The 14,705-nt window shown below is 54.3% G+C and overlaps 1 protein-coding gene across 1 annotated transcript; it reads left to right on the top strand.

Annotated features, from left to right (window-relative positions):
• Positions 1-262: 262 nt before the first annotated feature.
• On the top strand, positions 263-13,278 carry Insyn1 (inhibitory synaptic factor 1). The gene is made up of 3 exons (XM_075965723.1): positions 263-702; positions 1,127-1,840; positions 10,589-13,278. Exons 2-3 carry the CDS (start codon positions 1,685-1,687, stop codon positions 11,306-11,308), a joined length of 876 nt encoding a protein of 291 aa, XP_075821838.1. The 5' UTR covers positions 263-702; positions 1,127-1,684; the 3' UTR covers positions 11,309-13,278.
• Positions 13,279-14,705: the final 1,427 nt, after the last annotated feature.

Here is a 14,705-nt window from a genome sequence, read left to right as displayed (position 1 = left end):
TGCGCTCATCTCGGCAGTGCTGGACACCGGTCCCCCAGACCACCGCCGCCGCCCCTCCCCCGGGACTCGAAGGAATCCGGACTTTCCTCTTCGTGGATCGAGCCGACTGCCGGCTAGGCTGAGCGGATTCTCCGGCCGCTCCGGACGCCGCCCGGGCCGGAGCACGGACATTCTGGGTCCTGACTGAGTGCACCCCGGACGCCTGTCAGTGCCTGCTCGGAAAGGGCAAGGCAAGCCAGGGGCAGGACAGACCCCGGAGGGGCCCCAGACCCGCCGAACTGGACTGGACAGAGAGAATCGAGAACCCTGCGGAGCCCGGGGAATGCCGGGCGTGGGCTGAGGGGATCCCGGCGCCCTCCCCAGCCCTCCGACTTTGGCTCAGTCGCCCGGACCGGACCGGCGTCGCCTCGGCCCGGGTCACCTGTGGCCTCGGGGCCCCTAAGCCCACCGGACCCTTGCAACCCGTAGCCTGGCGGGCGTGGTGGGAGATTTTTCCTGCCCCCTTCCCCGGAGTGCAGAGGCCCCGCCCCCTCCCACCGCCCAGATGTCTCCGGTCACAGCTCGGAGGACCTTCCTGAGGCCAGGAGCCGAAGGGTCCAGAGAGAGAAGTCCGCCCTAGGGGAGCCTTGGGGGCCCCCCAACCTCGTCTTGGGGCTCGGCCCCCGACGCTGCTTGGAGGAAAGACCGGTGCCCCCATCCTCTGTAAGTCGGGGAGTCCAGCTTCCGAGGGAAGGCGGGGCTGGGGGAGGAAGAGTCCGCTGGGAAGGAGGGCACCCTGTGGGCATTGAAAGAAGGATGGAGGACTGGAGAGGCCCTGTGCTGAACCAGTCTGGCCAAGCTTGGTTGGTGGCTTGGGGGGGAGTTGGGGGCTAGAAACGATCATAGCTAGAGTGCCCCAGAGGAGGCTGAAGACTTATGCCTCTAAACCAGGGGCTCCTTCTCTCTTCCTATAGAAGAGGGGTGCGCTAAAAATCATCTGCCTCCACCATCCCTCCCCACAAACAAAAATAAATAAATAAATCTCCAGCGAGGAAGGAGGGTGCAGGCAAGGGAGAAGAGGGAGGCAGCAGCAGCAGGCTGGTGCTGCAGCCTGGGAGGGCTGACGCCAGGCTCGCTCTTTCTGCAGGGGGCTGCCCTCCTCCAATCCAGGTCCCTCTCCAGCGCTGTTCACATCTGGAGCCCCCTCCACATCTGGAAGACCCTGACCACCGTCCCTCTGCAGGTTCAGCTGCGTCTAGAGACCTCTGCCTTTGTAACTGCCTAGGAGTTGCGAGGGGATTGCTGCCTTCCCCCATCCCAAGGGCATCTCTTACCCTAGTCCTTGCAGAATCATCCCCCTGCCTCCACACCCACATTCAGGCAAAGATCAGCTTTGTACACCACAGGCTCTTCAAGTCCTGGAAGCTGTTCTTGGGCCCTAAGGTCCCTCCCCTTGCCCTCTTGTGTCCTCACCTTGACCCCCCCCAGACTCTGTCTCCCTCTGGGTGCTCCATCCCCCACCCAGAGGCAGAGTAGGTCAAGTGGCAGGCTGCAGGGGCTGGGTGAGGGCCGCCCAAGGCCAGGGTAGGCTGGGGGGCCGTTAAGATGTGGAGCTCTGCCCGGCCGAGGGAGGCTCCGTGGAGGCAGGCAAAGCGTGTGCCCCGCTGGGGCGAGTATGGGCAGGCTTGCGGCCACGTGGTGAAGGATGAACATTCGGGGTGCCCCAGACCTCGGGCAGCCCAGTGACAACCCCAACAGTGGTGGAGAGAGAGAGCGGATTCGACAGCGCATGAAGATGGTCATCGGGCAACTTGAAGGCATCCTGAAGGAACTCAAAGAAGTGGCTAAGGAGCTGAGGGAGGTGAGTGAGAGGCGGGGGTGGGGAGGGATGGGGGCACACAGACCTTAGCCCTGCCTGGCTGGGCTCAGCATCAAAACATGTATGTGTGTTTGAGTGTGCAATGCTATGTGCACATGGCATGTTCCACAGAGGCCCACCCTTCTCATTCTTTCTTCAAGTCTGTTTTGCTAAAAATCACTGTCCCCAGAGCTGGTGGGGCCTTCGTGTGGTGGTGACTGTTTGAGCAGGTGCCAGTGGGTCCAGCTCCATAGTTAGCACTCAGGGTGCCCAATGAGGACTAAATCTGCCCCTCTCCGATCTTAGTGGGACACATTCTTCTAAAACCCAAACTGTCCTTTGACCCCACTACTCACCTCCCAGACTCTAAGCAAGGGCTCTAGGAGCATGTGGATGGCTCACCTTAACCAATCCCCACTGCTTGAGGCCCAGCTCAAAAAGTATTACTTCCAGGACCACACAGATACTCCAAACCTTAATTTCCAAAAGGGGAGAGGGGTTACAAGCAGTTGTGGCCTCCCTGTCTTAGGGTGAGGATGTGGCTGGAAAATGTGTGTGTGTGGGGGGGGGGATCAGAGGTCCTGTACACTGAAGAAGAGCTCTTTTATGCATATGTGACCCCCCCCAGGCATGCTTCTGGATGGTTTTTGCAAAGACCAGAAAGTCACCAAGAAGCCCTCTCTGGCTTTCTAATCGGAGCCCAGTTTAATTACTGCTTCCCACATTGCTGGAGTAATGAGGTACACATGTCTTCCACCCTGCCCCCTGGGCAGTGTTCAAGTCCAAAATGCATGACCAGCGTTCTGAGCCGCTGGCCTGAATTTGCCCGCTGGGTCCCATTTCAACAGCCAGGTGGGCTTTAGGCAACTTTCAACTCCTTGTAACCAGGACCCCTGCAGAGACAGAAGCAGAATGGATCATTCTGAGTTATGAGCCCCAGCTTCCCCACCAGCTGTGTATCCGGGGAGAGGGCTGTAGAAGGCTGTGGAGATGGGGCAGGCTGTGAGCAGTGTGGCTTTCCACCCTAGCCTGAATTCAAGGCACGGAGAGGGGTTCCTTCTTTGAAGGGAACTGTGGCTTGGAGGGTGACAGAGATGCCAGGCCTGTTAGAGTAGACCTTGAGGGTCCAAGGTCTGCCTCATGAGACCTTCCAGGAGGTCCTGTTTCCAGATGTGGGGATGGCGGGCGCTTCAGGCAGGCAGAGGTGGTGGTGCTCCTGCCCGTATGCTGGGCTGGTATGGTCTGGACTCCATAATACAATTTGGAAACCAAAGGCCACAGGTCCCTGAACAACCCTTCCGGCCACAGGTCCCTGAACAACCCTTCCTCTGACCTCATGAGTCCAAAGTATTAGGTTGTCCTCTCCTACCCTGTCTTATTCTGGATCCTCTGTGGTTTAATAGGGGCCTTGAGAACTATCCAAAATCTTGGCCTCAGGCAGGATCATGGGACCCAACCAGAGCTGGTATTGTGCATAATCCTGGAAGTCAGCCTTGGTACAACTCCCAGTGGGGCAGGCCTTTGCCTCTTCTCCCTTGGCATAATCATCCAGAACTTAAAGGGATCTCACAGGTAGTCCACGCAAACTCTGTCCACTTCCTGTGGAAGAAACTGGGGTCCGGAGAGGAATAGGGGCTTACCCAAGGCTACACAACCCACCCATGACAGAATTGAGTCTGGAACTCAAGATTCCCAGTGCCTATTTGAAGCTTCAGCAGGTGGGCTATTGTGTAATCTCAGCATTTTGACAGGAGCTTCCAAAGATGCTTGATGCTTGTGATTTGACGCCCAAGTGCCAGGGTTAATTTGTGGAGCTTTTAAATGCCCCCATCTTCCCTTTCATACTCACTGATTCCCGCGCCTCTCACCCCAGAGCTCCAGGTGACAGTCTGCACACACCAGAGGTCTGAACCAGGATAAAGTGATGAGTCCCCTCCCCCACATCTGTAGGCCATGTGTCTCCACCCAAGACTTTGGCAGGTTGCTATGGAAACCAGAGTCTACCCCGTATGCCACTGCCTGCCCGCTGCCAATGGTACCCAGCTGGGTGGGGGGTTGAGCCTCAGAGCTCCCTAGTCCCCCAGAAAGGGGATGTGTACATAGGGTGATAGACAGAGAGGAAGGGAGACCCAAGCAGAAGAGCTGTCATAACCAACTTTCTCTGGGCTGGGGTTTGTTGGGGACAGGAGTATCTGTGGATATCAGGTCCTCGCTTCAAACTTGTGATGTAGCTCTAGGTCCTTCAGGAGGACATAAAGCTGATCTGTCTCTCTCCATTCAGGCCCTTTGTGGTGTTTCGCCATCAGGGCTATGAGGAGGCCCATGGTAAAGTGAACAAGCCCCTATTCCCGCATCATACCAGACTCCCTGGGCAGCACCTGCTCGGTCCCGCCAGCTCAGACCAAATTCTTGAGTATGGAGACTAGAGTTACACACAGGGTTGGCAGGGATGCTGTTCAGGAACCTTGTTGAAGGAACTAGGCAGCAAAGAGCAGGCTCTGCCGTTCTCTGTCCTCTCTTCACCATCCTCCCCCTGCCTGACACCTCTGATCCCGGAAGACACCCCAAACACACACACACACACACACACACTCCTGAGCTCAAAGCCTGAAACTAACCAGAAGATGAAAACCACCAAAGCCTAGGGCTCCCTGAGTCTCCCTTTGCTCCTCTCTGAATGGGGCTATGGATGGGGAGGATGAGGAGGAGTCGTCCCTTCCAGTGATGCTGCAATGTTTTTGGAGGCTTCGCATGAAGGAGGAGGGCCGATACTTTCTCACACTTCCAGAGAATTTGGAGTTCCCTCTCCCCATCCTCCCAGCCCGCACTGCAGCTGCCTGGGTCGGGGGTGGGGACAAAGGGAGGTAAGGATTGCAAACATACTGTGAAAGCTGAAGCTGAGCTGCCCAGGGATGCTACATGACAGTCAGACATTAATTAGCCCTCATTTCTCCCAGGCTCCCCAATACCCCAGGATGCCAGGCCAATCACAGCAGGCTCCCTAAGCTCCCCGGATTCCATGGATCTCAGTTAGAGACATAGACCATCCCAAGGGAAAGGAGCACATGCCAGGCAGCCAGAGATTTCTGATTCAGTCCTTAGTACAGCTGTCTCCCGAGCTGTGTGAACTTAGGAAAGTTACTTTGCTTCTCTGTGCTTCAGTTGGCTCATCTGTAAGAGGAAGATACCAACTCATTCTATGCTCCCTTATATACACAAAGCCAGCTCCATATTCTTTTTGTTTTGTTTTTGCTTTGCAAACCTAGGTCCTAATACATGTGAGGCAACTGTTCTCCCATAGAGCTCGGGCTCTGCCACCCACGAGGTATTGTTACTGAATGAGTCTAGCACTTCCCTGCACAGCCTTGTTTTCTAGAGTCGCATAAGCTTTTTAGCCAAAAGCAGGGGGATCAGGGCCAGATCCTGGCTGCTTGGTAGAAACCTCTAATAGGTCGCCTGCAGAAAGGTAGTTCCATCCCCTTCCCAGAGAGTACTGCAGGGATGGAGGTAGTACTAAGGGGCTCCTCTAAAGTGGTTTTAGAGCCGAGATGCATAGAAATGAGGGACGAGGTCAGCACGCATCTGGGGGGAAGAGCATTGCAGGTGGTGGGAGCTGTGATACCAGGGTCTTGAGGAGGAAGTGTGCCGGATCATCAGGAAGCCAGTAGAAAGTGGAGCAGAGAGGGACAGGGGTCTAGGGGTGGGGCAAGGGAGGGTGTCCCATGGAGCCTGTGCATCCGAGTGTGGAACTCAAGTTTGCTGTCAGTGAGAAGCCCACACTTTTAATACATCTTGGTTACATTTCTGGCGAGACTGCCTTCCTACTGCTCCCACTGCTGCCACAGACTCAGCTCCCACAGGCATGGTGAAGGGTCCTCATCCTTGGCCCATCAGATTTTGAGCTCCCCTTGAACATGTACTTGTTTCTTCCTGGTTCATAGGGGTTCAGAAGTGATCCTTTATTGACCCCCTGTACCCCCACATCATCAGTGAGTCTCGAGTAGAATCTAACTTAAGGATGCTGTCACCTCTATATGCCAAAAACCTCAGGAGAAAGGGGTAGGCACAGCCTGTTCTCGGCCTGAGGTGGCGGTGGAGGGTCCTGCAACCTGGTTTGCATGGGAAGCGGGCTCTGTGGCAGCCTGTTTCCCAGCTGTCCATCAGCCAGGTTCCATGTGTAAAGGTGGCAGGGAAGGCCACAGACCTTGCTAGTAAGAGCTAAGTAAGTGTGGCCTACCAGGAAGCAGCTGGAGCAGGAAAATCTGGGGACCACAGGGCTGCATCAAAGTGGGTCAGCTCGGTACCCGCAGCTCAGTACAACTTGGGTGGATTTTTTTCTTATTATTTTTTTCATGCCTTCCTTTCCTCCCTTTTCCCTTTGCCTTCTCCTCCTCTGGACAGATTCATAGAGGCTCCCTAGCCAATTAGGCCAAATTGCAGGATGAGAGCCATGAATCATGGTCAGCTCACTCCCCATCTCCCCAATGCCACAGCCCCCCAGGAAGATAATAAACAATGTAATCACAGAATTAAAAAATAATCAGTGGTCATAAATAATGCAGGATCCCCAGTTATGTAACCAGCTGCCCAGGGAGTTGGGAAGGAAGGAAGGAAGGAGTGGGGACACTGGGTCTGGGACTCTGGGTCCCTCACCACTGGCTGTTGGGCCTCAGGGGATGCGCACCCATTCATGCACATACGTACACATGTGCTCATGTATACACGCACGCACTCGACACAAGCATGTATGCATGCATTCATCGGAAGGGAGTTCAGCCAGTGTTGGTGGTCCAGGCCTGTAACCAAAAGGCCTCCCAGGCTTCTTTCAGGTGATCTGTAGCTGTGTTTATAGAGTGGGCCAGAATCTGGGCCACAATAGGAGGTGAAACAGCCTTGCCCTCTCTTAGGGTGACTGTCTAGTAGGGAGGCTGACATCAACTGCATCACAACATACATGCATAGAAGTATAGCTGTGACCAACATCGCCCTCAGCTGGGTTCTTCGAGGAAGTGAGGATGGATGGTGGGAGGGAGGGCACACCAGGTGAGCCCAGTGGCAGCTGGAGCTCCAGCTCTGTAAAATGTGCAGAGAGATGAGGGGGAGGCCGCTTGCTGGAGGGGAAAGAGGGTGGCGTTTGGAAGGCTCAGAAGTTTGGGGAACAGGGAAGGGTTGGAGGCAGAGGGGTGATGTGGTCCTGATGCTGATCAGGAAAACTTGCAGAGCATGGAGCAGGCGCTGGTGGGGAGTTCCTGTTGGTGGGCAAGGCTGAGATCAAGACAGAGGCCAGCAATACTCTTGGAACAGGAGCTAGGTTCTGTCTCAGCCCTGTCCTCCCTCCCAGGCACTCACTCTTGGCCCCTCTGAAACAGATTAGTCTTGTTTATAAGACGCCAGTCCCAGGAGTCAGGACTCCCCTTCTGGCTTTAACTCAGCTCTTTCCAGGTGCTGGGCCTCAGTTTCCCTGTCTGCAGGCGCAATAGCACAGGTAGTGTCTCTCTAGTCACCCCCCCATCTTAGAGATTTTCCTGGTTCTTTCTCCTTTCTCCCCCTCTTTTCTTCTGTGTATATAATTATTTCTCTGCACTCCAAGACAATCCCAAATTACATGTAGGCAAAATGATTATTAAATCTCGGAGAGAAATCGCAGATTTCAAGACAGCCAGAGCAGAGAGGCAGGTAGCACGGGCCTGTACCATACTTGCTCTGCACATTGACCTGTGAAACTAGACACCAGGGAAGGATTAGCGGGTTTATGAGCTGATCACGGCCCTACACAGAAGCTGGATACTGTGGGCACATGGCTTCTCTTTCTCGCTCTCACTTCTGTCATTTATCAAGTCACTGGGAAACCAGATCTGCCTGTGAGCCTCACAGCCTTAGGCCTCATGGGCCCCTTCTAGTTCTGTTCTGAATGGACGCACCCACACTTCAGGCGAAATGGGCAGTATTGGCACATGGGGCCACGGAAGGCACACCTACCATATCCTGGCATCATTTTGAACAGGTATCGAAAGCTGCCCATCAATGTGGCATTCCTTAGGTGAAAACCTGTCTCCCATCTGCTCTTGGGCCTGAGTGTGTGCTCACGCTCACTGGTGCAAGATAGATGCTGCTCTTCTCCTTGTTCTTCATGCTTTCCCAGGGGCATTAGGTTCAGTCCTCACCGCGGCTCTCACACAGAGCGAATTTTCTGATGAAGAAGCAGAGGCTAAAGGCAGAGTAACTTGGTTAAGGCTGCACAGCCCATAAGTAGTGAAGTCAGGATTGGAGTCCAGCATCGGCTTCAGAGCCCAGGTATGGACAGGTTTGGCTGTCCTGACACTGTAGTTTAAAATACGGTGATATCTCATCCATCTTCATCTCCCTGAACAAGGAGAGGGGTGTCAGAGTTAGAGACCACTGCTGGGAAGTGAATTATCACCTGCCTTCAGTTCCAACTGCCAGGAGGGGGCAGACGTGAGACCCAGAGACCCGCTCCTTCTCTCTTCCTCCACATCCTGTGCAGAACCAAAAGAGGATGCTAATGAAGAAGGGAAGGGACCCAATGAGAAGGCCTCTAGAACAGGCTAGCCAGGGCTTCCTCAGTGGAAGGAACACGTCTGGCCTCCCAAGCTTCTAGGCTCCTGTTGGGCATACCTGGGATATCCCTGCTATCTATCCCTTAGGCCTGGGGCCTGACAGTGCTCATTCCTACTGAGCTTTCAGAAACCAGAAAGCTCTGCTCAGCCTGGCCTCTGCTGAGTTTGTGAGATCTCAACTCTAGCTTCCTCCTGGCGCCCCTAACCTGGGGCTGCAGCAGCTGAGAACAGTTCTCCCCCTTCTTAGGTTGCCCCAGCACCCAGGCCACCAGGCTAGTGCCTCTGAAAACAAGAGGCAGCCACTGGGAACATTATGATCTCATGAGTGTAAAGTAGAAAGCCTGATACGTCGTAGGTCATCCGAGGTATAAAATGTCACTTTGACCCCCGGGCTCCTGAGTCCTCCTACCATCCGTACTGCTGCCTGCAAAGCTCTAATGATTTTGGCCAGGCACTCAGTGACAAATGATTTTGAGTTCCAGCAATCTTATGTGACTTGCCCAATGTCTGTCCCCCGTGTGTCCTGACTCCTCCAGTTTGCTGCAGACCTCAGCAGAGAATTTCTTCGATCCCTGACTTAGGGCAGCCACCATCTAAACACTTTCCCATGCTGACCCTTACAGACACAGATTCTTAGAATCTCCCTTAGAAGTAAACCAATTCACCCACTTAGAGGTAGAGAAACAGACCTTAAGAGGGATAGAGACAGGTCACTTGCAACTAGAGCCCAGCTCCCACTGACCCAGAAGCTGCTGCAGGCAGTGTCTTTGTCTTTTACCTCAGGGCACTTGCCACCTACCCTTCCCCATGCATGGAATAACAGCTCATGCTAGCAGTTCCTGGAAATGAGTATCAGGTTAAGGCTTGCTTAGTTACCTTATTGACTGACTGCCCTGAACCCAGGCAGATAATGCCAGCCAGATGCAGGGAGCTGAATACAGTTCCTGATGTCTTTGTCCCCGAGTCCCTGTGACTCAAACACTTGTCCCCCCCTCCCCCGCTTTTTATTGTTTTATGTTTGAGTCTTGGCCTGACTCTGCTCTCTTCATCCTCATGTCTGTCCTCCACTAGGCCTCCACCTAGTCTGCCTCCCTCTCTTGCAGCGTTCTACCCTGATATATGTGCAGACAGCCACAGGCAAGTGTATATCTGCAGGCAGAGCCACCTGCTCAGAGGCCAAGGGCTTCCCTTTGGGTCACTGGGAGGCGGGCAGGCAGAGAAGAGTACAGTGACCTCCACAGATGAGCTGCCTGCCCCGTGAGTGGTTTTAACAATCATCCCTGGGCCAGGTTGGATGGTCTCTTCATTGCTTCCCAAAGAATTCCGGCTTTTTTCCTTTTCCCAACAAGCTGAGATTGCTCTCCATTCATCAGTGGGCAGGGAAGGCAAGGCAGGCAGGTGGGGGTTCCAGAGCTTGAGGGTAGCCAGGGAGGGTGACTCAGCCAGTGCCGCACACCTGTTGTTCCAGTCCCCGGGGTTGGAAAGAGATCCCTGAGTGAGTCACTCACTGATGGGTCTGGAAGGCTTTAGTGAGGCTGGGCAGGGTCTTCTTTCTCTCCTGGCTTCAGGTCCAGCTACCACGTTATAGAGTCAGCAGCCAGGAGGCCCCCTGGGCTTGCTGGAGTCCCTCTACCCCTTCTATCCGACCCCTTCTCAATCAGTACACGTGTAAGCCCTGTTCACGACACTGTCCTCCCTCCAAACGGCAGTTATATTGAGAGAGAAGAATGTGTGAATGAACAGGGTGCCTGGGGGGAGGCAGTGCCCCTCCCTCCAGGGGACAGCACAAGCTGTCCATCCTCGTCCAACCGGGCCTTGTGTGTTTGAGACTGAGTCTCTCACAGGCCTGGAACTTGCCAAGTAGGCTTGGCTGGCTGGCCAGAAAGCCCCAGGGATCCTCCTGTCTCCACTTCCCTGGGGCTAGGGTTATAAGCATGCACCACCATATCCAGCTTTTTTTCTTTTTTGATGGGTTCTAGGACTCAAACCCAAGTCCTCATGCTTATACCGAGCTGTCTTCTCAGCCCTAATTTGGGCTCTTAACAGTGCAAACAAACCGGTGATTTCTGTTCAGCCACCGTCTTCCAGAGTCACCTGCCAGGAGGTCTCCAGGGCAGGGGCAGAGGCACACACGCACCCAGCCCCTCTCACCTCCTCTCCCTTCCCTGGCCAGGTGGTGAGTCAGATCGACAAGCTCACCTCTGACTTTGACTTTGAACTGGAGCCAGACGACTGGACCACGGCCACTGTGAGCAGCACCTCCAGCAGTGACAAGGCGGGTGTGGGCGGCCCCTTTGACGCGGGCCACCTGGACTTCATGACAGCCGATATCCTCTCAGACAGCTGGGAGTTCTGTTCCTTCCTGGATGTCTCCACCCCATCGGACTCCGTGGATGGCCCTGAGGCACCACGGCCAGGCGCAGGCCCTGACTACCAGCTCATGAATGGTGGTTTGCCCATCCCCAACGGGCCACGAGTGGAGACGCCAGATTCCTCCAGCGAAGAGGCCTTCAGTGCTGGCCCTGCGAAGGGTCAGGGACCCCAGCGGACCCCAGGGACGAGGGAAAGGGTGCGGTTCAGTGACAAAGTGCTCTACCACGCTCTGTGCTGTGATGATGAAGAGGGCGATGGGGAGGAGGAGGCAGAGGAGGAGGCAGGCCTGACCCCAGAGCTGCCCCACGTGGAGCCACACACAGGCCCCCTCAAGCCCTCCCCAGCCCCCCAAAAAACCAGGCGCTCTCCGTTGACTACCCGACGCCTGGGCCCCACGTTGGCTCCAGAACAGACCCGGAGGGTCACAAGGAACAGCAGCACCCAGACAGTATCAGACAAGAGCACGCAGACAGTGCTGCCGTATACGGCCACCAAACAGAAAACCAAGGGCAAGAACTAGGGGCTGGGGAGGGGGGAATGCATAGAGCTATAAATATATATATATTTAAACAAACAGTCATAATAAAATTCATAAATACTAAGGATCCGGGCCCACAGGCCCCAAAGCCTTCAAGAAAGCTCATAGTAAAACAATCAGATGTCCAGAGTTTACCCTCTCCTTCAGATGGCAGGGTCCTAAGGGAGCTGAACCCTGCCGTGCCCACTGCAAGCCCCCAGCACCACATAGGTCTCTGACTGCTGGCCTGGGCCGTGTTCTAGAGACAAGCTAAGTGAAGAGTATCCCAGGGCAGGGATATAAGGACTTAGAATCCCCAGGTTGGCATCACTGTGGCTAGACCCAAAAGGACTTCATCCTCCTGCTCAGAGCTCCGTGGAGAGACAGCCCCACCTCACACCCCTCCCCCACCCTGCATTTTAGGATTGCCCCCAACACTGAGAGGGATACCCCCTGCCCTTGGGGGAGGCTGGCAGCCACAGAGCAAATCTGAGAACCCAATCCTCTCTGATTCAGCTCCCAGTCTCAGCTCTGGAGTTTAGAATTCTCTGAGTGGTTCCAAGGTTTGTGGATTGTGATGGCAGCCATCACAGAGCTGGGAACCAAGATACAGATAGATGTACTTGATCATCCACACTAGGCAGGCAGTGGGGAGGGGGACCCAGTGTCTCCACCTGACTCCTACTTCTTCACACCCAGCCCCTTAGCTCACCTTAATACATCCTGAATAACAACAGAGCTTCCTCTGCAACTGCTCCCCCCAGCAACAGCACCCAAAAGTCCTGAGGGTGATAATGTTAGTCACTGTTCCCTTTATTGCAGACCACTGTGCTGAATACACCATGTAGCATTATCTTACTGCCCCACTTCTCAGATGAGGAGGCTGAGGTTCAGAGATGTGAAATAAGTGGCCCAAGGTCACTGAGCCTCTGCTTTCCTGCCCCCAAGAACAAAGAGTTTCCAGGCTATGCCCGTCCCTGTTATACAGCAGCCATATCACCTTGGGCAAATCCATTTGCCTTTTTGAACCTTTCTACTTCAGCTGTAAAATGGGTCTGATAGTGTTTACCACCTCCGTAGCGGACACAGGGATCCAGTAATTGGTGAGTGTACACACTGGAGATAATTTGGAGGCACTACATGCCTACTGTGGTCTGTGGGCCAGCCCACATCTCCGGTGACTTCCAGGGTAGAGGGGCTGAGTGGAAGCCATTTTCACAGGGTCAAGAGCCATCCTGAATTAAAAGTATCACATGGTTTTGCCCCTACAAACAACTTGAGGCCAGAAGATGGCCACATCGTGACTTACCCCAGCTGGAGCAGAGGGGGAAGGTTGGTTCACTGCTGAGAGCCTTGGTCCTGAGGCCTTCCTGGGACACAATTCTGTTAATTCAAAACCACAGCCCACCAGGAAGGGCCTTAGAATCTGCTAGCACCTGCTGCCCCTGCTTGGGGAGGGGCTGTGTAATCCCAGAGTGGGGACTAACAGGCTAGTTTAGGGGGAATACCAGGGCATGGCTGGAGCTCTGGCAGACCTACAGTATCACAGATGAAACCTGTCCCACCTGAGGTGAGGTCAGAGCCCTTCCAAGTCAGTGTGGTGCAGCCACCAGCATCGAAGTCCAGTGGTGGCCAGCTGGGGCTAGCTCATGCCGGTGTGCCAGCAAGATCCTGGCCTCCCTGACTGAACAGTTCCCATACATCCCGTTCTCCCTCTGAGACTGCTTTTTCCCTCAGCAGTGGTAAGACTGTTCTTCTCATCATTGCAACCACTGTGGAGATGAAACCTACAGAACAGTTCTCATTTCACAGGGGAAGAAACAGGCCCAGGGGCAGGGTCTCTGAGAGCCCCGAGTGAGGGATTTTTTTCCCCTTCTTAAATCCCTCCTCTGACCCACATTCATATGACTATGTTAGGTCACAGATAACCTCAACTACTTGTGCCCAGGTGGGCGTGTAGAGTGAGTGTGTCCTGGCTTTAGATATAGGTTCACCGTGGCGAAGGTCCAGAAAGCTTTTGGCCTGCTAACCTGATCCGGACCTCACTGACAGAGGGATAGGATTGCCAAGGGCTTAAGACTTGAAACCCTGACCGTGCGCACCTAGGGAGAAAAGGCATCCTTAGAGCACACAAAGCCATCCTGGGCCCCTCCTCCACCAGTCAGCTGTGCCTCCTGCTCCTCCCTGCCTCCAGGCCTGGCTGGTGTCTGGCTCTCTCCTGGGGAGAGGTCTGCTCCAGCAAGTAGAATTTTGCCTGGTACCTGCTGTGTGTACTTTCTTGTGCTGTGGGTGCTCTGGACAAAGCGGGAGGGATCCAAGCCAGAGAGGAGGCTAAGCATGATAAAATAACTCCATTTAATGAGCACATACTACGCACTGGGATTGTGTAAGCGTGTGCCTTTTATCATTCCTTGCTCACAGAAATTCCAAAGTATGTCATTTTAACTTGTGCCTGTTTTCCATACTGGGAAACTGAGGTTCCGAGAAATCAAGTCACCTACTAAAGGACATGCAATTTGAGTTAGGGACCCAGTATTCAACCCCAAACGCAGCTTCTTAGCACTCAGGTATGTGCTGGCATAAGGATAGACATTAGGAGGCCCAAGAACCCTGTGAGTCTCGGAGGGTAAGAGATGTGTTGGAAGGAGGAAGCTGATGAACCTTCTGTTTGGGGAGAACTTGGCTGCTGTCAACCTGTATGTCAGAGGCCCTGTCTCAGCCTGAAACTGAATGGATCATAGATTTGATAAATATTTGTCAAACGTATTAATGAGCCCCCCCTCTTGCAGCAGGGACATCCACTGTGTATTCATTCAGTCAGCCAACATTGAATATGCTGCCAGATCTCATGTTGCTTGTGTGTGCGTGGCGTGCATGTACAGTCATGCACCTGCAAACACTCCCACGTTAACTCTCTCTGCCCTGTGAGAGTCTCCCCTGTGGGGTGTCTGGAAGTTGGACAGGAATGAAGAATGTGAAGCTTCAGCCTTGACAAGTCACAGGTGTATGCCAGGATGCATAGGGGGAGAAAATGTCAGAAGCCAGGGGAGCCAGTTTGGTGAGGAAACCATTCAGAACCACATCCTCAGGGCTGGATAGGCTCCTCCAGCGGACACCACCTTGGTGGATAGGCACACCACCGTGTCCTTGAGTGCCTGTGGATAAGGAAGATCCTTGTCTCTGTTGTCGTGGGAACAGGGAGCCAACTATGGAGCGGGCAAGAGGTGGTTTGAAGAAACCAGGGGCAGAAAGCTGGGCATACCATTCAGAGACAACAACAGACAGAGCCGGGCCATGTTAACACAGGGGAAGGGGCTAGGGGTGGGAATCCAAGAAGCAGCAGGTCTAGCCCTCCACACACACTTTTGAATCCCCACCTCGGTCCCCCACCTCTCCCACC

This window comes from Microtus pennsylvanicus, chromosome 3 (assembly GCF_037038515.1).
Source record: "Microtus pennsylvanicus isolate mMicPen1 chromosome 3, mMicPen1.hap1, whole genome shotgun sequence".
In the NCBI taxonomy this organism is placed as follows: domain Eukaryota; kingdom Metazoa; phylum Chordata; class Mammalia; order Rodentia; family Cricetidae; genus Microtus; species Microtus pennsylvanicus.
Note: the sequence above shows the minus strand (reverse complement) of the source record. Positions and strands in the feature narration are given on the sequence as shown.

Coding starts and splice junctions, on each gene's coding strand:
- Insyn1 (XM_075965723.1), top strand. CDS start 1,685: ATGAACATTCGGGGTGCCCCAGACCTCGGGCAGCCCAGTGACAACCCC. Junction 1,841..10,588: donor TGGCTAAGGAGCTGAGGGAG/GTGAGTGAGAGG, acceptor TTCCCTGGCCAG/GTGGTGAGTCAGATCGACAA.